This window comes from Medicago sativa, chromosome 2, assembly GCF_051527215.1.
Source record: "Medicago sativa cultivar Bolivia chromosome 2, Bolivia_mono, whole genome shotgun sequence".
NCBI lineage: Eukaryota > Viridiplantae > Streptophyta > Magnoliopsida > Fabales > Fabaceae > Medicago > Medicago sativa.
The window spans coordinates 79,226,473-79,250,134 of record NC_140750.1 but is presented as its reverse complement, the minus strand read 5'-3'; the positions used below and the strand labels follow the sequence as shown (position 1 = coordinate 79,250,134).

Genomic DNA, 23,662 nt, shown 5'->3' with positions numbered 1-23,662 from the left:
AAAAAAAAAAAAAAAGTAAGCTTGGTACCCTACTATGGCAGTTATTCTAACTAACCATAGATGGTGATGATGTGTCTTTCTCCTCTTGGTGTATTACAAATACATCAATAAATTTAATCAATAAAATTGTAAGTTTAGGACAATTTAAAATCTAAAATTAATAAAAAAAATTATAATATCTATGAAAATGAATCTCTTCGAGCTCATTATTATAGTTCTCATAAGTCCTTCAATTTAGTGTATGTTTAGTTTCACATTTAAATAAAGGCAAAACTAATTGTAGATGTATAGAATTGGTTTTGAAATATTTAGATGTTTTCGAATATAATTGAATCGCCCTCAAAATTATATCTAATTTAAAGTTAAAATTTGTAGTTTTTACCTTCTTCAATTAGTATTTAGCCTTTTCCTATCCAGTTTTCCATTAGCGTATCCAAATATAAATTATTTTACATTATTTTAACTAGAACACAAATCAACTCGAGAGAAGTTGAAGGTGGTGAATTTTTTGTGATGGTGATGGATGTCATCTTACAGTGGTGGTTATCTTAAGGGAGGTACTGCAAAAGGTACTTTGATGCAAAATTCAATTTAGGTATAATATAGTAGAATAGTATAAGATTAGGAAGATGGGAGATACTTAAATTAGGACAATTCATGCTCAATATATTGGAAATGAGGGGTCTTTTATGAGTTTTATTTCTATAGATCATATAACATAAGGGTGACATATTTCTTCGGCCCATCACGACAATAATCGGTCGCTTTTATCTTGGTCATTTTGCCAAACACAAATGTAGTCGATCTATTTGGATCATAAAATATTGGGTACTAAACACAACTCTCGAGTGTCGAGTCCAAGTGGTGAAGGTGCTTTAAATGACTAAGTTGTCGAACAATTTGACACTTAACATATATTCAACTCACTTTGGATCAGAATCTATTTCACTGAATCGGTTGTTTTAAAATTTATTTGTACAACCATAGAACCAAACACATGCACACTTAGTTTTTAACGTGTCCTGTAAAACAAGTGTGAAATAGTATTTTCATTTTCATTTTCATTAATCTTTAAGAATTGATTAATCTCTTTAATTTGAGATATCAAACTAATCGATCACTACAATTTCAAAAACTAACTAAATTTGAAAAGTTCAAAATATATAAACCAAACCAAATGATGACATAAAATGGTTCATAGGTCAACTTCAGAACCATAGACATTAAATAGTTATATAGTATCATTTTGATAAGGCTTTCGAGAGTATCTCAAGTTATTACTACATTAAAGTTTAATTTGACTTTTCTCTCTATATACACTGCATGGCCTACTTGATCAAGACGAAGGTGCTATTCAGTTAATAGGCTTCCCTTCCCATGTAAGCATGTGCGCTGACAATGGCAAGAAATCAGGATGCCACCTAAAGTTGTAAACAAAAAATTTGAATGTAATTTGATGGGATTTTGAAGTGAAGGAAAGTAAAAGTGAGTATGAGATGCTTTTTTCAATTTGGAGTAAGGGTGAAACCTTCCTTTAATGGGGGCTTGCTATGAGTAGAAGGAAGACCAAGTAGGATAGGGGCAGTGGGGCCTTATAGAAGGGCCATTACCATTAAGTATTTTCTTCGATATCTCTTATTTTCTGTGGGGTCATTTTAGTCTTGTCTCTTTGCTTTATAAAACAATGTAAGCTAGCTATGTTTTTATTTTCATTTACTTTCCTATTTGTTTGCAACTTTGCAATGGCCTGGCCGTGATCATATAACCATGATACGAAACAAAAGTGTCGTAAAGATCAATGTAGTAATTTAGTTTTACATATTGGCGATGGATTTAGATTCAATGCAGTCACTACTATGCATATCGGTCGAGAGATGGATTGAATAAGTATTTATAAGTGAGGACAATCTTTACCTTATAAGTCGATTTTGTGAAGATGAGTCAACTATTTCGCCATGGTTTGATTGATTTCATAGTTAAAACTTAAAACATCTTGATTATTTTGTCCAAAAAAAAATGATATTTGTACAACCATTTTTTATAACTTTTATGACAACTTTCTCTCTTATATTCACATTAAGTTTTTACTTTTTCTCTCTATTATTTTGCTTTTTTGTGTAAATACCTCTTTTTCTTTGTAAATTAATGGTTGTCTTGAAAGTTGTTATAGAAATGGTTGTTCAAATAACACAAATAAAAATAAAAAAACATAAACATAGAGGCATAGAAATGATTGAGCGTGGCTAGCTAATATTCATTTATTAAAGAGTCGAGTCAATGTAAACACGTAACATAAATTTGACCAAAATCTAACAAACATGTTAGTTCCAATTAAGAAATCTCATAGCTTGTCTTTGTCTTATATTAGTCATTGTAATGTTTCAATCTTCATAGAATTTCTTAACTACTAGAAAAATCAGTTTTAATGAGGGTATAAATCCGTCACTAAACTACTATAATTCCGTCACAGTTTTTGTAAATCTATAACGGAGGTTTTTTTTGAATAAATTGATTAAAAGTCTTTTGCACGCAAGTGTGCATATCAACCCTTTAAATTGAGTAGAACTATAATGGAGAGTAAATTTTCTCTCAAGAGAAAATTTAACATCAGTGCGGTCTCAAACTAAATGTGTGGAAATTGGATTATAGTCGATTCATCTAAATTTTAGGTTTAAATAATTAAATTTCAAACGGCTAAAATCTCGATATTTGACTGAATTAAATTTGTCTTGTAGAGGATCCAAGTCATTTATTTATTGTTGTAAATTCAGATCAAAACTCACATCAATTCTTTGATGTATAGAACAAAATTAGTGGCAATCAAACCAAAGTGATCACAAACAATAAGATAAAGGGGAATAAAGAAAAACACAACGATACAAGAGATACAAGGGTTATAAGAACAAACCCTAATTTCTACTTTTTTTGTCTGAATCGTTTCCTGTGACTAAGAGACTCGATGATTTATCCCAAGATGTACAAAAGTGTTTCCCAACCCTAGAATTTCCCCAAAAACTCTCAACCCTAAATATCCCTCTTTGGTAACCCTAGAATTCCCACTTTTTTACACTAAAAAGTATGTAACGCCTTCTTAAAGAACAGGTCGCGGTTGTGCGACCCCGCACATGGGACAAAGACACATGGGCACAACGACTTTAGAAACTGCGATTTTAAGGCATTTTCAACATTTAAATCTCGACATTTGTTTATCTCTTTATCATTTCTAGGAAGTTCACTTTGAGAATTATAATTTTTCCGTTTGAAGTATACAAAATTAATTCTTGTTATTTACCACGGTAGCATACATAGCACAAGAGATTTGAAGATAAGTTTTAGGTGAGCAAGATGCCATTCTTTATTTGGGTTCTCATTGTAACTCAAGGTACAATGTACATTGATTCCTTTCCTTGTATGATGAATTCCTCACCCTCTCAAGAAGGGAAAAAGAGATGAAGAAAATAAGCAGAAAATCAAAAGAACTAGCATTTGACTGAAAAGGACACATACCAAAACCAATCAGGAATCAGGAGAGGACAAAGAATTACATAGCATTCTTTCATGTACTTGTTTTCATATCTCTATAATTTTGGGAGAAAAACAAAAGATTCTGATGATAAGAGTCCTTTGATGGCTCAACAAATAAAGCAAAAGAGGCCAGTGGTATTAAATGTTGCATGTGCAGCTATTAATTAGGAATCTTTGTTTTAACTATAGCTCTTTTTCTTCCATCATAACCTTCCCATGCTCATACTTTTTCTCTCATAACCAACAAAATACAAGGAACTTGTAATAAATTTAATGTTGCTGAATAAGTACTTTTCTGAAGTTAATAGGCAGATCATAAGAACATAATATGTCTAATGTTAATGAAGATATGAAAATTCTTGACATGTTTTTTGAAAGTATGAATAAGAACGATTTGGAAAATAACAATTGTATCAGCTAAGAGTATTGATTGTTAGTGAAGATGAATTTGTTGTGGTTACATCTAAATTCCAAAAGTATAAACTCAAGAAAATCTGAAAATTTCTCTAAAAGTTACGTGTTACAGCTTCCAAGTTTAAAAAGTAATCTAAAATTTGTTTAATATGAGTTTTAATTTTGTCCCTCCATATTTTTGTTCTTTTGTTTCTCTTCCGTTTAATTTTGTTTTCTTCTCTTTTTTAATCAATAGATCTTGTTGTTTTAAAATAAATGTACATAAATTAATGTATATATCTTTCTTTAAAACCAATGGAATGCACTTAAGAGCAGTTGAATGAGATGATAATGATAAATGAACCTCCTCCCGTTTAATAAGATATTTCAACTTTGAATCCAATTTTGAGAATGAAACAATGTTAAATATCTTGAGTGAGGGTTTTACTGCCTATTACAGTCTTACTTAACTCAGTAGATTAATATCCGCAGTTACACACAAATTATACCAAATTCACATCAAAAGAACCAATGGGCCACGTGTGGTTGATTCTAGAATGCAAAACTGATTTAAATTAATTGATTTTGATTCAAAGTAAATTGAATATAAAATTATATATATTGATACATATTTATGTAAAAGTGGTTAATCAATATAAATAAAGAATTCGAACCTACAAGACTAATTGCATGCATATTTATATACATTAAACATGAGTTAAGCAATAAAATTGTTTATATTTATATACATTTCATTTCAAGTCACAAGAACATTGAAATATTCTCTCACTGATCTCAAATATTAGCAACAAAAATGTCTTGTTAGTTGGACCTGAGAGATGGGTGGGGATGATGATTGCTTCATGAAGGGGGTAATGCATGCATCTGCAATTACTGTGATGATCAAGTCAGTTAAAGATCGTATGTTTATGATTTTAGGGTTTACAAAATTTTTATTTAACTTAGCTATAAGTTAGCATTTATAGGAGGAGGATTCGGGATTGTCGGACGGAAACCCTAATTAGGCTACTGCCTTGTGTGACGGTTGCACTTGTAAATAGATAATAATGTGATCTTCATCATACCATCTTGATAGATCTTCACACCTGCTTGCGTGTGGCTTTAAGACGTGTTCATAGCATGACATGTTTGGAGCATATGCTAGATTTGGGTTTGACCCAGTCCAAAACACTATATAATTCAAACTTTCCTTTCAATATATCCTTTAAGACTCGTTTGGTGGTCAGAATAAAAGGTATGATATAATATTTGTATCATATTGATATTTCTCAATTCAAAGTTTAATAAGACATTAAATATTCTTTCTGTCGAAAAAAAAAAGACATTAAATATTCTAAATTGCCCTTCATTTGAAAGTTCAATTACATTTTTTGATAAATTAAAATGTGATTAACTAAATTTTTCTTAAGATTCTTAAAAAAAAAAAAAAAAAACTAACTAATCTTATTAAGATAGCAAAAAAAAAAATACTAGATTTTGTCTATGATTACTTTTATAAAAAGCAAAATTCCAACCGCATTCCAATTGTAAAAGCACTCTTGCTTTAACCAAGGTCAACACAAAACGATAAGTATGTCGTAAACCATCGAGTTCATGGCTAGCATCCAAATTTCACCAGCTAACAAAAACTCCATAGTACCTTCTCTTTTACTCGACAAAAATTCATTCTTCATCTGTCCCTCCATTTCAAATTATATATTGTCTTGGAAAAAAAAAATTGTCCCAAATTATTTGTTGTTTTGTAATATCAATGAAACATTAATGTTATTTTTCCTATTATAACTGTACTATTTATTACTCTCTCTTCTTTCAATCCTTTCATTTATGTATCATATATTAAAGACAATTTTACAAAACAACTCATAATATTTATTTCGGTTTTTTCTAGATTACCCTCTCTTGTTTAGAGGGTATTTACCCTCTCATAATATCAACCAATCAAAATGTAATATACATTGGCAACATTAAATGTCAAATAAATGAGTAAATTTTTTCTATAAAAAAAATCAATTTTAGGTAACTTTTAATACTTTTAATTTTTATTTAATTATAGACAAGATTACATTATAGGTCCTTTATCTTATTTATTTGTAACACTTTGGTCCTTTATCTTTATTTTTTTCCGTTTAGGTCTTTTATCTCTCATAAAAGCACATATACATCCTTTTTCTCATTTTTTTATTAAAAAATACATAATTTTATTTTTTAAAATATATTTTAATTAAAAATGAAAAAAAATCCAGAAATATGATGAAGATGTTCATCATTTCCATCTTCTTTTTTTGAATCTTCATCATCTTCATTGAATCAGAAAAAATTCTACACAAATATATCTCCAAAATATTATGAATTAATGTTATGTTCACCTCAAATCTTCTTTTAAACACAAAAATCAAAACCCTATAAAAAAGAGATTTAGTTTCATCACAAAATAAAATAGTTATATAAATTGTCACACCGTATATTATTATTATTTTCTAACTCAATATTCAAACCCGGCATAAAAATAACCCCAAAATTGAGAGCAGCTTTGCACATCAATTTTGTTGTTTCCAGAACAATCTTAACTTTTGTAAAGCCTAACCCTTCCGCCAATGACTAAGCCTCCACCATCCGCCTTGCAACATTTGTGAAATTAAGGTTTTGATTTTTGTGTTTAAAAGAAGATTTGAGGTGAATATAACATTAATTCACGATATTTGGAGATATATTTTAGTAGAATTTTTTTTATTTAAAGAAGATGATGAAGATTCAAAGGAAGAAGATGAAGATGATGAACATCTTCATCATATTTTTGGATTTTTTTTCATTTTTAAAAAAAATATAATTTTATATTTTTTAATAAAAAAATGAGAAAAAAGATGTATATGTGCTTTTAAGAGAGATAAAGGACCTAAACGGGAAAAAAAAAAGATAAATGACCAAATTGTTACAAAAAAAAGAAAGATAAAGGACCCCTAATGTAATCTTGCCTTAATTATATTTAGGAGTTCAATCTTAATTAATTTACACTACAAGACTGGCTTAGAACAATTAAAATTTCACATCAAATTTCTTTCATCTGAATGTCCTTAAATTTATCAGTTACATTCATAAAATTTCTTCTTCCCATTTTGATTGTTCAATTTTGTCGTTCTAAACTGCCACATTTTTTAATTTTCGTGAGAATCGTCGTCGTTCGTTTGATTCCAAATATCGTGAGAATTACCGTTATTTCGAGAACCACGTCAGGTATGGTGAGTTGATTTTTCTTTTTGATTTGATTTTTTTTGGTTGTAAGGTAGTTAATTATAACAATTGAGTAAGTCATCCGTTATACTTTAAGGATTGCTAGCAGGTGTTGCCGCTGTGATGTTTTGGGAGTTTGCTAGCATTTTTTTTGGTTGCTGCTGAAATGGTTATGTCATGAGGCTTTTGTTCTTTTGTTTGGACTTAAAGGTTTTAGCTGATAGTGAGGCAGGTCTATGCGTGTTAGCAGATTTTATTAGGTTGGCTGCTTAAATTAAAAAAAAATCACGATACCTGACGCGGTTCAAGAAACAACGACAATTCTCACTATAATTTGAAACTGCAGCAGTTTGGAATGACAAAATTGAACAATCAAAATGGGAAGAAAACGAAAAAGAAACAAGAATTGATCAATAGGGAAGAATAAAGAAGAAATTTGAATGAAGGATATGTTTTTGTTCTCATGTTCGGGGTTGTGGAATGGAAGAAATTTTATGAATGTAAGTGATGAATTTAAGGACATCCAGATGAAAGAAATTTGATGTAAAAATTTTATTTGTTATAAGTCTTGTAGTGTAAATTAATTAAGATTGAACACCTTAATATAATTAAATAAAAGAGTAAATTACACTCTTCTCCCCTCAAAGATTCTTGAATTACCTCCCCTCCCCTCTTATGTTAAAATATACACTCCCCTTCCCCCTTATTCCAAACATATTAGAAAACATTTCATTCCCCTCCCTTAAGAGAAGCTTGAATTACATTCCTGTCTCTTCTTATGTTAAAATCTACACTTTACTTCCTCAATATTTTTTTTAATAATCTAGCAAAAAAATAAAATAATCTAACACACTTAAAAAAAAGAGTACTGCGGGTCTATTTTAACATAATCAAAATTTGAATACATATTTTTCGCTATTTTTTATTCACAATTACATTAACTTATAGTTTTAAACCCTATTATAAAATATGAAACAACCAAAAAATAAAATTACAATAATTACTAAATACAGTAAAATATGGTTATTTAAAAATTAGTTTTATACTATAAATTATAAACTTAATAGCAAAATATTTAAGTTTAATTACCATTGATATTTAAATTATAAAGAAATGAATTTATTTTTCTTAAATGGTGGTTCAAAATTAGTATATATCATAAAAATATTTATTTATGTTAAAATAGATTAAAGTGTAGTACATATTTAATTATTAATGGAGAGGGTTGTAATTCAAGCATCTTATAGGGAGAGGAGTGTAGATTTTATTTTTAAAGGGAGGGAAGTGTATATTTTAACATAAGAGGGGAGGGGAGTGTAATTTACTCTAAATAAAAATTAAAAGTATTAAAAGTTACCTTATGATTAAGAATAACTTTTTTATTTTTAGGAAAAATTGATTCATTTATTTGACATTTAATGTTGTCTATGCATATTATATTTTAATTGGTTGATATTATGAGAGGGTAATTACCCCCTAAACAAGAGAGGGTAACGTAGTTCTCACCATTTATTTCCCACACAAAATCAATTACATTTCTTAATAGGGAAATGATAACTTGTGCTCTAAGGACACGTGTTAAGAATACCACTAATAGAAATTATGTATTGAAACTTGTGTTAATTTATTGCTCAAAATGTTAATGTTAATTTTTTTAATAAATTTTTATCATTAATGGAATAACATTAATGTTTAACATGTGTTCTAAGGGCACAAGTTAGCATAGCTTTTTTTTTGTCAAGTAGCCTAGTGGCTACAACTCACACAATTTAATAAGTAACCTAGTGGCTAGAGCTCACACAATTTAATTGTGGAGAAGTGGAGTATTCGGGGTTCGAACCCCAGCTCCTGCATATAATATGTGATATCACTACCAACTAAGCTAAGCTCACGGGATGCATGATCTTTCTTAATATGCATAAAATGTTCAAAACGTCATATGATTTGGAACGGATGGAGTATAAGATTCACTACAAATGATCTGATGATGTATTTATTACTCATTACTATCCATTTATCCTTAAATATGATAAATAACATTAAATACATTCACATACAAACAATAATTTAGTAAGTCACACATTTCAAACAAATTTATTACTCTAACAATTTTTCATAATACACATGTTTTTATGTAAAGTATTTGTATAAAAAGGGAAGGAGGCAGTAGTATTTTTATAAGTTTCATTTCATAATTAAGATCATCCAACCAAAAAGGATTATTCAAACCATTTTTTTTAGCACTACTTTAGATGGAATTCCTAAATACACCCTCCAGTCACTATTATAAGCAAAACTTTGTATTTTAGATTCATTCAATTAATGATGTATATGGTCTTTATTATAGACCACATACATCATTTAATGAATAAACCTAAAATGCAAAGTGACCGGAGGGTGTAGGGTGTAAAAGCATATACTTTTGCAAAGCTACTTTTCATCCTTTATCCAAACAAGATGAATATGCAAAATAGCAGGTTTAAATGTAGTTTTCTTTTTGGCAAGAAATTTGGCCCTTTTTTTTACTTTGTTCACTTAAATATTTACAACTACGATGATTTCTTTAAATTTATAATTTTCTCATTTGTTTTAACAACTAGTGTATTTTAAATATTAAAATAAAACACATCACATAAAGCATCTAGAAAAATGCACATAACTTTTATTCCTCGCGAATAGAGACGCAGCTCCTTAAATTTTGATTAATAAAGACAAACTCATATACTATAAATAAGTGATTATATATAAGCAAAATATCAATGTATAAAGTGTCAAAATAAAGATATAATTATCAATAAGTAAAAAAAAAAATTGAAATAACTAATTGTATTAACCAAAAGATGGCAATACATCAAGTGTCACTACAACCGCAATACAATGAGGAATCTCTTCCATCCATAAAAAATCAGTTAGAGAATAAATAGCAAACTTTGCTAAATAATGGGTTGCTTGATTAGCTTCACGACGGACATGTACTAAATCTAAATAATTGAAATTAGAGAGAGAAAAAAAACTCTTGCAATCTTCAGAAATAGAACTAAAGTAGGATCGTTGATGTTGAGGCTCTTTGAGAACATCTATGACATTTGCATAATTAGATTCATCTGTGAGATTTAGGAATAACATATCCCTCGCAAATTTTAGACCTTTCATCATCGACATACACTCTACTACGTCAGAATCTGGGAGTAGTGGTTGACACCAACAACGTAACATATTCCTCTAAATCTCTCACTACTACTGTCATTCCCCATCTGCCTTAATCATCTGGCCCCATCGGCCTTCATCATCCGGTCCTGCGGCATCCACATTAAGTTTGTAACCACCATTGATAGGAGTTGATCAATGCACATTTGAGATTGTGGCATGCATAGGAATGAAAGTGACTTGATCCAACAAATCTGAAGCATTATTGATGTTAGAAATCGAATTCTCTACATATACTATGGCATTTTATAAGCAAAAAATTGAAGACATCTAAATATGTACGAATTATATTAATATCTCGAGTGTCTTCATGTTTTGAAAACATTGCATGACTTTTAACGTTCATCACTATCATTTTATTATGTCACACTGATGTGAAATATAGTTCATAAAAATTTCAAAAATGCCACCGTGTTATCTTCCCCTCATGTATTATTTCCCTTTGATGTGAAAAATCATTCATTAATAATTTTTCACTCAGGCAATTCTCAACTGATGTGGAAACCCTTCGGCAGAGTTCACCATAATTTCAAAAATGCCATCATGTTACTTTTCACATTAGGTATTTGATCCACCGATGTGAAAGCCCCGTTGGGAAAGGTATATTTTCTAGTAGTGAGAGTTTCATTTTTCTAGAGCCGTGCTAATACGTGCTCTATGACACACGTTAAGAAAACTAAAAGTAGAATTTTACACTGAAGAAATCAATTTTTAAGAACTAAAAGTAGAATTTTACACCGAAGAAATCAATTTTTAAATGTTTAAAAAAATTAATCCACAATTTTCAAGAAAAAATTTCTACATTTAGTTCCTTAACATATGTCATGTTAGCATTTCCCTTTTTTTTTATAAGCTCTCGTAGTGTTGTGTATTTGATTATTCACAAATAAAACAATTTTTTTAAAAAAAAAAATTGTCTAGACAACACTTTATTTTTAGTGAGAACAAAAGTAAAATTATTCTATGATTTGTAAAAAAAAATAAACAAATTAGTAGGGGAAACTGCACCCAATTAAAATAACCTAGACGCATCGTGCTCGCAAATCGAAGTGATGAAAATAGATTAGGTCAGCAGAGAGAAGGCTATGACCGAGCATGCATCATATTACTTTTTTTTTGGGTCATGTTAACTTATGCCCTAAGGGCACAAGTTAAGGAGCTAAAAGAGGAAATAATAAATAAATTTTGAATTAAAAATATTAATTATTGATCTTTTAAAATAATCACTACAACATTTTTGAACTTAGGCCAGACTTCAAAAAGCGTAGCTGAATCCAGAAAATCCGTGGTTAAAGCTTTACACCACGGTTTGGCCACTGTTTTTCAAGTGTGGTTTATGCGCCCGTGGCTTATTCCCTATGGGCACGGATTTTTTCCTAAGCCCACGAGTTTGTATTAACCGTGGCTTAAGGTGCATCAATAGGGCACGGTTTTATGGCTTAGTTTAAACCACGGATTTTTAAAATTTGATTTAGGTCAGGTGTCACCTGAACATTAGACCACACTTTTACGACCGTGGCTACTGTTTATTATCTGTTGCCTAAGCCTCAAAGTCAGAATGGATTTATTGCCTTTTCTTTTTGTTCTAGGTATTGCCTTTTTAGTTATACTACTCATTCGTTGACTAAACTTTTGATAACGAGTGTTGCCCATGCTTTTAGGCCACAACATTGTCTATTTATTTTTGTGCATTTATTCCATATTATCTAATAGTTCTTAAAATGAACATAATTAAAAAATCATTTAAAAAAGGAACCTAAATTAACATAATAAAGTCTTAAAATATATATTTAACCAAGGAAAGACAAAGTCGTCTTTACCATAATCCGGTAACATCCACAAAAAACCAATTTATGGTTCAACAATAAACAAAGCAGTCAAGTGTCTTGTCTTCCAAAAGAAAAAACAACTAAGTTTTTGATTCCAAAAAATAAAATACGACCAAGTCTTGCATTTCCAAAACATAAAACAAGTATTACGTGCAAAATCCACTAGCTTCATTCCTCTTGAAGATAATCTTCGGGTCCAAACTGTAACAATAAAAAAAATTACATTAATAAAAATAAAACAAAAAATAAAGACGTAATAAATGCACAAATAATGTTTTTTAATCTTTTAATTTTTTGACTAATTAATTTTATATCTTTTAATTGGTATTTTATTTGCATTTTAGTTCACATACAGTGCAAATTATTAGAGACTAAAATGGTGTGTGAGCATTATAGATACACATGTGTCAAAGACCATAATAAAGACATTAGTTCATTTTAATGTAAAAACGACATACAGTGCATAGTTCCAGAAGAACACAACTGAAACAAACAAAGACTTCACTAACTAACATCATTCCTCCAATACTCATCTACTGCGTATTCAAGACAACTCATATACTATCATGCACAAAATTACTAATCACTTAAGCAAGCAGATAGATGCATAAAATGTCCAAGATTTAGTTACAACAACATAGAATTTTTCTAACTTATTCAAAACTATCCAATTCATTTAGTTAATTAACCTTCTATATAGAATGTCATTAACAGTTAAAGCATGTCAAAAATTCAACATTCTCAGTCCCAAAACATTAATATTCGATAAGTCATGTCTTTTACCATTCTTTTACTAAACAATTATCTAATCTTAAAATCAAGTAACTCAAACTAATATATCATACCTTTTCAGGAACATGGGTTGATGTAGACGAACGGTGTGCTGCACTATTTGCAATGCCCAAAGCATGTCCCATCATGTTATCCACATCATCTTCACTTAAATTTGGATTTTGTTGCACTAATACACATTTTAGAAGTGACTCATAGGCTTCCATCCTCTTCTTTGTCAATGACTCGTATGCTTCCATCCTCTCCTTCATGCTAGCCATTTCACCTTCATAGTGTTTCTTAATGTTGGCAATTTCTTCATTTTTCTTTAACATCGTTGGTGTAGCTGTTCTTCCAAAACAACGAACTCTACCAGGCTTTTCTTTACCAAACAAAGATTGAAATGCTTGGTCTGGAGGCTGACCGCCATTTTGGATTGAATCTTGAAGTTTGAACTGACATAAAGAACAAAAAAATCAATTGTAAGGATAAAAAAAATGTAGATTGTTAAAATTATATAATAAGAATAATTAGAATAATAAGAAAAAGCATACAATAGCTGCCTCAGTTTCTTCATCTATTTTTCCTTTTCGAGGTTGGCGTGTTTCGAAAAACATTTCTGCTTGGGTGACTTCTTCTCCATCATCCTTCTTTGCACGCTTTATTGGTAAGAGATTGAAAATAAAATAACAAATATTGATTAGGAAAATTTGTTGTTTTATATACAACAATGACACAAATAAATTTGAATACTTTACCAATTTTTGTCGAATCATAGCAAAAATTTTCGGCCCCTTTCGATGAAAATACTTCTGCTTAGCCCTGTTGACAGCATTTTTCTTGCTTATGTCTACAATGTATGAGAAAAAAATTAAAGAATATAAAAAGAAGATACTGGCCCACCAAATCATATCTTTAATATAGTAACTTAAAGTAGGTACACATTTACTTGGATAATAGCATTGTCCCAAAATGTCAGCAAGTTCCTGAAATGAGGTTCTGGTACTTCTTCAGGCATGTGCTTTAATCTATCCTTTAAGGTTGAATATTTCAGATAATGCTCCCTCTTGATACGCATCTTAAAACATCACCATGCATCATTAATTCGAGAAAAAACACCTTTCCTTCCTTTTTCAGGAATAATAAATTTACCCTAAAAAAACTCAGTGTCATTAACATCTAATAGCCATTTTACAATCAAATAAACTATGAAAGATAAACTCTTATACCTGAACATAATTCCATATAATCTCCCCGTGATTCTTGACAACTTGCTTGAAGTTTGTGTAAAGGAAGGGACAAAAGGCTGAGTTTCTAGCAATGGTGCCAAGGAAATTACTCAAGTCAGAGACAACTTTTTCATCAGGTCCAATCGGTTCTCCAATATCGTCAAGGATAACTTCTGGGCGATCTTGAATTTTTCTTCCATGTGTTTTCAAGCACTGTGTAGGTCCCCGTGTTTTTTTCTTAACTGTACCTATTTTAACATTATACTTATAACATAAGATAATCATAAAGACAAGTCACAAAAATATGTAACAAACAAAGTTTATTGTCTACACATTACCATTATTTTCACCATCTTCCTCTTCATTTTCTTCTTCCATGGCGTATTCTTCATCTTCATTTTCCCACTCTTCTTCATCAACAAGTTCATTGTGTTCCTTAAGAAACTCTACAATTGTCGTTGATTTGACCAACGGAATTCTTTTTGTCTTCTTTATTGCACTTTGTTGAATTTCCATTGTCTCATCATCTTCATGCCCCATCCGTTTTCTGGGATTCTCTCTTGTTCCTAAATTGTCATTTTCAGCATAAGTCATTTTCATGGGTGACTCAACTTCTTCAAGAACTACCTTTGTCAGAGGTTGTTTCTTTGGATACTGATTCTGCATAAATCCTTTGGTTTGAGACATAAGGTTGCCTCTTTGATCTTGATTTTGTTTGGACCCTTGGTTTTTAGTCACCGATGCTTCATTTGTGACTCTCTTGGGATTAAACATCTCTTTTTTTTTTGCAGAGATCCTTTGCTTTGAGTCATAAGGTTGCCTCTTGGATCTTGGTTTTGTCTTGACCCATGGTTTTTAGACACTGATGCTTCATTTGTGAGTTTCTTGGGATCAAACTTCTCTTTTGTTGGATCAAGATCCCTATTTGAGGTTAAATCCTTTTGACCAATTGTTGTGAAATTTGATAAGTTGATTGGTACTTGAGGTGCAATCTTAAACAAAGGCTTTTTGACTCCATGGATTTCCTTGTCCAATCTTGTAGCATTAGACTTGACTACATTGGTAGTTGGCAGCTTGTTTTGATTGCTAACATTTTCTCTATTTCCAGCCACATATGCATCAGATTTTTCAATATTTCTCGCTACATTTTCACGTTTAATGTTGAATATCTTAGCCAATTCAAAGCTTGATCTTGCATTGGGCAGCTCAAATTTGGAAGTACTTGTTCCACCCTTGTCTTGAGCTTTCAACTTTGGCTTTGAACTTTTTTCCTTATCAATTTTCTAAGGAAAAAAATTCAAAGAAAAAAGAAGAGTTAGCATCACATGAGTTGTAGTCTCCGGCTAACTATACCAATGATATTTATTTGTGTCGTGTATATTGCAAAGAAAAACTAGTAAAACCAATGTTTTTCTTTATTTGTGTCATGTATATCACTCAACTTTTTGTTTTAATAAATTATACATCAATCAAAAGTTTGTAACAACAATTCTCCTCATACATATCATACATAATTCTACAAAAGTGCACTATTGTAACATAGATCTTCGATGGCTTTTGAACAAATGAATATGGCAGTGGTTTGACAGTGAAAATAACAACTTGCAATTAGTGTAGCAGTCAAGAGATGTCACAATATGTAGAAGGCACCAAGGTATTCACAATAACAATAACAATTCTCTTTATGTTTTAATACTTATAAAAATGTTTGAGTACTTATGAAAATGTTTCTAGAGCTAAAGAGTTGAATTGGAAAAAAAAACTCATGAATTTAGAGTTGTCGAAATATTGAAAATCAAACATCATAAGTAAGTTTCAGAACACTATAAAATCAGATTGAGAGATTGATACTGACCGTCGACGGTTTCGAAATGGAAGAAGAGGGTTTGTAAAGGGATTTAGATAGTTGAGTAACCTTGAGAGCATCTATCCTTTTCTTGTTTTCTTCAATATTCTTAAGTCGAAGAGCTTCATATGACGATGGCTCCATATCCTAAAGAGCAGCAGATAAAAAAATTAACAATGGTGAAATTGAACCAAAACTAGATATGTGACTACTAGGAAGAAAAAAAAACTACAATTTATTCGTAAATTCCCCTCTGTTGATTGAAATGGATTAAAAGTCTAGTGTATCGATCAATAACTATTGGTCTCAATAGTCCATCAATAAATCAAAATTGAAAACAAAAATATGATTACATTACAACCAATCATTATTTAAAAAAAAATAAAAAATAACATTCATACGGTTCAGTTTCATGGTTCATTTTTACAGCATTGTATATTTATTGCCAAAAACAATTAGCAATTGGCTATGCTTATCCCTAAAAAGTAATCACCATAACACAAGCTAACAGTAGGGTATCACCATCATAAGAATTAAGATAACCTTAATTCAAACTCTAATTAATGCTCCACCTAACATAAGATAAAATGATTAACATTTCAACAATGAAAGACATTAGTCTCAATCAATTTCAAACAAGACACGAGTCACTATCATAACCATTATTGTGTTAACCTTCCCTTATACAGAACAACATGAAATGATGAATAAAATCACCCACGCTCTTAACCTGCCTACATAACAACAAATGGTGGCCTACACAAACTAACTCTAAGTAATCAACACCACAGTCTGATTAGTTTGACAAATGAATCATAATAATCAACAAATGAATGAAGGACAAGACATCAAACAACCATAAACTAGCAAGACATAAAAGTAAAGTAAAGTAAAACCAATGCTTTAAAAACAACATTGTAGATCGAAGTGAGACATCAGAGTCATGGCTGAATTGGTTTACTAATAGTTGGACTGACTACTGAGTGACAAATAAATAAACAAGTTAAAAGTATTAAAATTGAGTAACCGGGATCAAACCAACCGGTTCAGATTGGGTTTTAAAACATCGATTAAAACATTGCAAATCTCTTACAACCTGGCCAGTCCTCCCAACTTGAAAGTAACTATTTGTGTTGATTTTCTCCACCTTTAGTGGTAAAAGTCATAAGTAAGTTTCAAACATCATGACATCTCATAAACCCACTAAACGTACAAAATCATTCACACACAAAAAAACCCAAATTCTTTTTTTTTTTTTTGAGCAAAAAAAACCCAAATTCATGACATCTCATAAACCCTAAAATTGATTTCAACACACAAATATATAAATCACAGTTCTAATAGCATCATCAATCAATCAATTGTATACAACTAGAATTAAAGGGGAAAAACTCCAAATTTAGAAACAAATGGAGATTCAAAACAGAAGAGAGAGAGAGAGAGAGAGAGAGAGAGAGAGAGAGAGAGAGAGGATTGATACCATTTTGAGCTGCTATTAGGAGAGAGCTTCAATTGGGAGAGACTAAGAGAGAGCTTCGATTGGGGGAGAGAGTGCTTCAGCAGATACCACCATTGAGAGAGAGAGAGAGGCTTCGATAGGGTTAAGGTTATGAGAGAGAGAGAGCTAGCGCTTCATTTCATAAGAGGAGATACGTTTCATTTTTTTGTTAAAAAAAATGTGTTATTCTTTTTTTAATGATTTTTTTTGTAGAAAAAAAATGTGTTATTCTTTTTTTAATGATTTTTTTTGTAGAAGAGGTCAGCTCAAAATTGAAAAAAAAAAATTACCCGCTCAATTATTTTCATTCCCGCTATCTATTTTAGAATATGTGGGGCAGGTTTTAAGGCACAACTTTTGATCATAGGGCACGGATTTAATTTGCGGCTATTAAATGAGAATAGGCCAGGGTTTAATGTGTGGCCAGAAATATCCACAATTTTTACTTGTGGTTAATGCGTGGCCAATAATGTAATAGAGCACGGTTTCAATTGAAAGCCAAAAAGGGTGCCAAATATATAATTTTTATGCCACACTTCCAAAATCCGTGGCATATTCCTGTTTTAAGCCACCCTTTTTTTGCCGTGGACAAGTCAAGTGTGGTCTAAACTCAAAAATGTTGTAGTGAATGAATGCACAAATTCTAAGAAAAGACTTCTATCTTTAGCTTTTTAACTTGTGCCTTAAGGGAACAAGTTAGCATTTCCCTTTTTTTTTGTAAGCACCTAGTCAACAACTAATTAAAAGGCTTGCCGGTGGAATAGAAAAGTTAGAACTTGGAGAACCTAATTAATCAATTATGCATGGAATATATACTATAATGAATATTTTCATAGAATTTGGACAGTCTAATTAATCACTTATGGAAACGATGAACGCGCCACCCCTACCCTACCCTCCTCATCCTTCAATGTAGCTACGATCGTGGGTAGTGTGATGGTTGGCAGTAGCCTCCCGCATCACCTCCTTTCTTGAATCTGTCGGGATTTCACTGTTGGCCTAGTCGGTGGTCTCTGGTGGATTGAAGATTAAAACTCTGTTACAGAGCTTCGATCTTGGTTCCTTGCTATTTGGTGGTCCACAACTTTTATTTCGCGCATGATCTGGTCATTCTGTTGATTGATTTTATGGTTGTCGTCGTCGACGATGTTAGTTTTGTTAAATAAAGCTCTCTAAAACCCTCTCGGGTAGGATCCATTAGATCCGGGTCACATTTCAGATCCGATTTTTCCTCTGGTTCATCCTCCTCAGTCTCGCCGTGTGTTGGTCGATTTAAGGAGGTCTCGATCAAAACTATTGAGTAGATGTGTCAGATTAGACGTTTTCCTCTCCAGTGGTCAAGCTTCAGCTCGGATTCCCAACCTACCGTCGTCGTCATCCTCAAGGTTGTCGTTGTTCTTCAAGGTCTGATAAGGGACGAACTGTTGTGTTGATCCAGATGTTTCTGGATGGTGGTTGCAATTATGGTCTAAAGTTTCCAGTATTCCTCCCTGCGCCGGAAGGAGGGACTTATTTGGTATTTGCTTTGACGATTGGTCCATTCACTACGGTCTAAACCTCTACTTAAGAGGTTGTTTTGATACATTTGTGTTATTTTTAATTTTCATACTACCTGTTTGGGTAGAACTACATTTTGTGGATAAACTGGTTAGGTTTATATATATATATATATATATATATATATATATATATATATATATATATATAAGCATTTGACAAAAGATTAGAGTTGGATACCAACTTAATTGGGTGTCACTCTTTTTGATGTCATTTGCTCTTGGCATATAAAAAAAATTAATCATTTATGCCTTGTGTAACAATTCTATACTATAACTTTTCATAAAAGTCAATAGATGCTTGCTTAATTCTTCATTTGTTCATTTTTACTTGTCTCTTTTGTAGAAAACTTTTCTTCCTATTAACTTATCATTTTCAAAATACAACTCACATTTTACGTTTCTTTCTTGATATGTTTAAATAACCTTAAAACAGGTAATAAGAAACATAGAGTATATGTAAAAAAAATTGGTAAAGAAAGAGGGCACATAGAGTATATACTCCATTCAGTCTTGAATATACTCCCTTCGTATCCAATTATAAGCAAATTTAATTTTTTAGGTTCATTCAATTAATGATGTGTGTGGTCCATATTATGGATCATAATATGGACCACACACGTCATTAATTGAATGAACCTGAAAAGTTAAATTTGCTTATAATTAACAACAGAGAGAGTAAGCAACAACGAAAAAATTACACCCTTTAAGAAAATTAGATGGTGTCATTTATTTCTCTCAAAGTTTTAGAAAATACAATTGCATAATTTCTAAATTATCCTCCATGAGAACTTGTTCCATGAAAAGATAAAAAATTAAATCACATTATTTGAAGGGTAATTTAGGAATAGTAACATTAAATATTCAGTTGTTAGACACCGAGTTGTTTAGTCTTTTGTTTTTTTTATTGTTTTCCTCCTGATCAAAAAAAAAAAAGCACGGGTAGCGCGGCTTCGCCGCGTGTCGTGTCTCGGCTGCGCTTGACATAGTGATTTTTTTATGTCTATGGTGAAAATATGTAAAGTATTTAAAGCATAATAATGTATATATTGATCGGTAGTAATGAAAAATTGTAAAATAATTAAATTTTAATATGAACAAATATATATTAAATTTTAGTATTGAAGATATTAAAAAAGTTAATAAATAAAAATAATCATAGTTTTTATTTACTAATATGTTTTAGTGTGAAAAATACTAATAAGCATCCCGTGAAAAATCATAATTAATGTATTATATAATATTGTTATCGTAAAATATATTTCATAAATAAACATATGCTAACATATTCCCGTAAAAAGAATACAGTCAGATATATTTTTGTTAATATATAGTCCATACACTCATATATATTTTATCAATATATATAGTTCTCATTAGATTTCAGAAATAAGAATATACTAATATATTCCCGTAAAACAAACATATACTCATATATATTTTTATTAATATATAGTTCATACACCCACATATACTTTATTAATATATTAATAAAACTTAGGCAGTCGCGGTGTTTAAATAGAGATATTAAAAAATACTAATTTTTTTAAAGATTAAAAAATACTAATTAAAACTGATCACTCGTTTCTTTCAAAAAAAAACTGATCTTTCGTTATAGTTACTAAAATGGGTCCCGTGTTACAATTGTACACTCCAACGGGTTTTTTATTGATACATTTTTTTTTAAAAAAACAACGGAAAAAACTGAAGTATGATTAATCATAGTATATTATAATTTTTTTGTTTGTTTTAGTATTGACGATATTAAAAAAAATGAAAATACATTTCACAAATAAGCATATACTAACATATTCCTGAATAAAAACATATAGTGAGATATATTTTTATTAATATATAGTCCATACACTCATAAATATTTATCAATATATAGTTCCCATTAGATTTCAGAAATAAAAATATACTAATATATTCTTGTAAAACAAACATATACTCACATACATATTTTTATTAATACATAGTTCATACACCCACATATATTTTTTGAATATATTAATAAAACTTAGGCAGTCGCGGTGTTTAAATAGATATATTAAAAAAATACTAATTAAAACCGATCACTCGTTGTAGTTACTAAAATGGATCCTGTGTTACAATTGTACACTCCAATGATTTTTTTAGTGATACATTTTCAAAAAAAGAAAACAACGAAAAAAATTGAAGTATGATTAATCATAGTATATTATAATATTGTTCTTGTTTTAGTATTTACGATATTAAAAAAGCTAATAAATAAAAATACATTTCATAAATAAATATATAATAACATATTCCCGTAAAAAAAAACATATAGTGAGATATATTTTTGTTAATATATAGTTCATATACTCATTTGTATTTTATCAATATATAGTTCCCATTAAATTTCAGAAATAAGAATATATTAATATATTTCCATAAAACAAACATATACTCATATATATTTTTATTAATATATAGTTCATACACCCACATATATTTTATTAATATATTAATAAAACTTAGGCAATCGCGGTGTTTAATTAGAGATATTAAAAAATACTAATTAAAACTGATCACTCATTGTAGTTACTAAAATGGGTCTCGTGTTACAATTGTACACTCCAACGGGTTTTTTAGTGATACATTTTTAAAAAAAACAGAAAAAAATTGAAGTATGATTAATCATAGTATATTATAATATTGTTCTTGTTTTAGTATTGACGATATGAAAAAAAGCTAATAAAGAAAAATAATCATAGATTTTATTTACTAATATGTTTGAGTCTGAAAATATTAATATGCGTCCCGTGAAAAAACATAATTAACGTATTATATAATAGTGTTATCGTAAAATACAAAATCATATTTTGCTATAACAACAACACTTGTTAGTTTCCTCTAAAAAAAACTTGTTAGTAAAACCGAATTGAAAATTAGTAGATAAAATGGAGTTGAAAATGAAGAGAGAAAATGAAAAATAGAAAAAGTTGGTAAGAAAAAGATAAGAGAGGAGATTGAGATTGAGATTGAGAGAGAAAAATTTATTACTAAAAAATAAAGGTGAGAGAAAAATTTATTATTAAATAAATAAAGATGAGAGAGAAAAGATTATTATTATAAATAAAGAAAGATGAGAGAGAAAAGTTTATTATTAAATAAAGAAATGTGAGAAAGTAGGTTTTAGTAAAGTGAGTTTTGATAGTGGATATGACAAAAATAACCCTAAAGTTGTAAAGGAAAAAGTTTGGAAGAAAATTAGGTAAGGGTAGTTAAGTAATTATGGTAGTATTTTGTTCTCATATATTGAGATGACCATCAATTTTTTGTTTTGTTACTTATATTCAAGACTTGAGGGAGTAATTAATTGCATATCACGGTGGAAAATTATCTTTCGAAACTGATACTCCGTCCGGTCACATTTATAAGCAAAAAACAACTTTTTAGGTACATTGAATAACTAATGTATCTAACATATAAATGTGACCGGATACATTAATTATTCAATGAATCTAAAAAAGTGTTTTTTGCTTATAAATGTGACCGGAGAGAGTATATATATAACTCATACACAATGTGAGAGAGAATGATGTGATTGAAGTTTTGAGCATATCCTTTTCTTTTGTCGTGATAAGTTCTCTTGATTTCCCTAAAAAAAAAAAAAGTTCTCTTGATTAAATAGCATCATTGTTTTTCTTCTTTCTGATACTAATATCTTTAGGGAAATGTTAATCGGTGCCCCTGGGGCACTGGTTAAGGAAGCATATATAATAACAATGCATTGAAACTTGTGAAGTCAACTCTTTAAAGGTTTAAAAAAATATTACTTTTAAACTAAAACTTTCTTTTTTTGGTTTTCTTAATCAGTGCTCCGGGGCACCAGTTAACACAACCCATATCTTTAATTTACTATCACTTTCCAAATTTGAGTGACATAATACTACATGTTTCTTCTTCTCAAAGATATGACCTCCAAGTTTTTACTCCCTCCGTCTCAGTATTATTGACGTTTTAGAAAATAAAAAAGGTAGCAAAATGTTAGTCGTTTTGTGTTTTTTATGCATAATTAAATCACTTTTTCCAACTTTGCCCTTCATGCCTTTTACTCCTCCTCTATTTGTACGTGCTTTCTTTTTTTATAAAAGTAATCTTAAGCCATGTGTGAAGTAAGTACTCGGCTGCAATTATGTTAACAATGTTTATATCACCTTTTGTAATTAATGCCTTAATGTGACTTTTAATCTTTCCAATAATTTAACTTTAACTAAATGTGATTTTAAATAATAATAAAAATAAGTAGTGAGGTTAGTTTAGTAAAATTAGTATGTTTGTTGACTACTTTATTACATTTCTTAATTTGTGTGTAAAAACCTTAAACGACTATTATTTAGAGACGGAGGGAGTACATAAATTTAGAACGTTAGTAACATCATACTATGTTTCTTCTTCTCGAAGATATGGCCCTCCAAGTTTTTACATAAATTTAGAACGCTCGTGCTTAATAATGTCACTTGTCAATTAAACTTGGTTAGTCTCAATAAGAATAAGAATGACTAATCATCATTACTTAAGCATTTATTCAC

At 30.1% G+C, this 23,662-nt stretch overlaps 1 protein-coding gene and 1 pseudogene across 2 annotated transcripts; both read right to left on the bottom strand.

The window, feature by feature from the left end:
- Positions 1–12,209: 12,209 nt before the first annotated feature.
- On the bottom strand, positions 12,210–14,060 carry LOC146951154 (uncharacterized). Its single transcript, XM_085741588.1, has 5 exons — positions 13,924–14,060; positions 13,733–13,824; positions 13,529–13,633; positions 13,049–13,429; positions 12,210–12,404 (listed from the first exon to the last, which is right to left on the bottom strand). The coding sequence occupies exons 2-5, from the start codon at positions 13,748–13,750 to the stop codon at positions 12,372–12,374; spliced, it is 537 nt and encodes a 178-aa protein (XP_085597714.1). The 5' UTR covers positions 13,751–13,824; positions 13,924–14,060; the 3' UTR covers positions 12,210–12,371.
- Positions 13,993–15,715, bottom strand: LOC146951153 (uncharacterized; annotated as a pseudogene). The gene is made up of 4 exons (XR_015028087.1): positions 15,668–15,715; positions 14,542–15,486; positions 14,204–14,451; positions 13,993–14,127 (listed from the first exon to the last, which is right to left on the bottom strand). The product of XR_015028087.1 is annotated as an uncharacterized LOC146951153 (transcript).
- Positions 15,716–23,662: the final 7,947 nt, after the last annotated feature.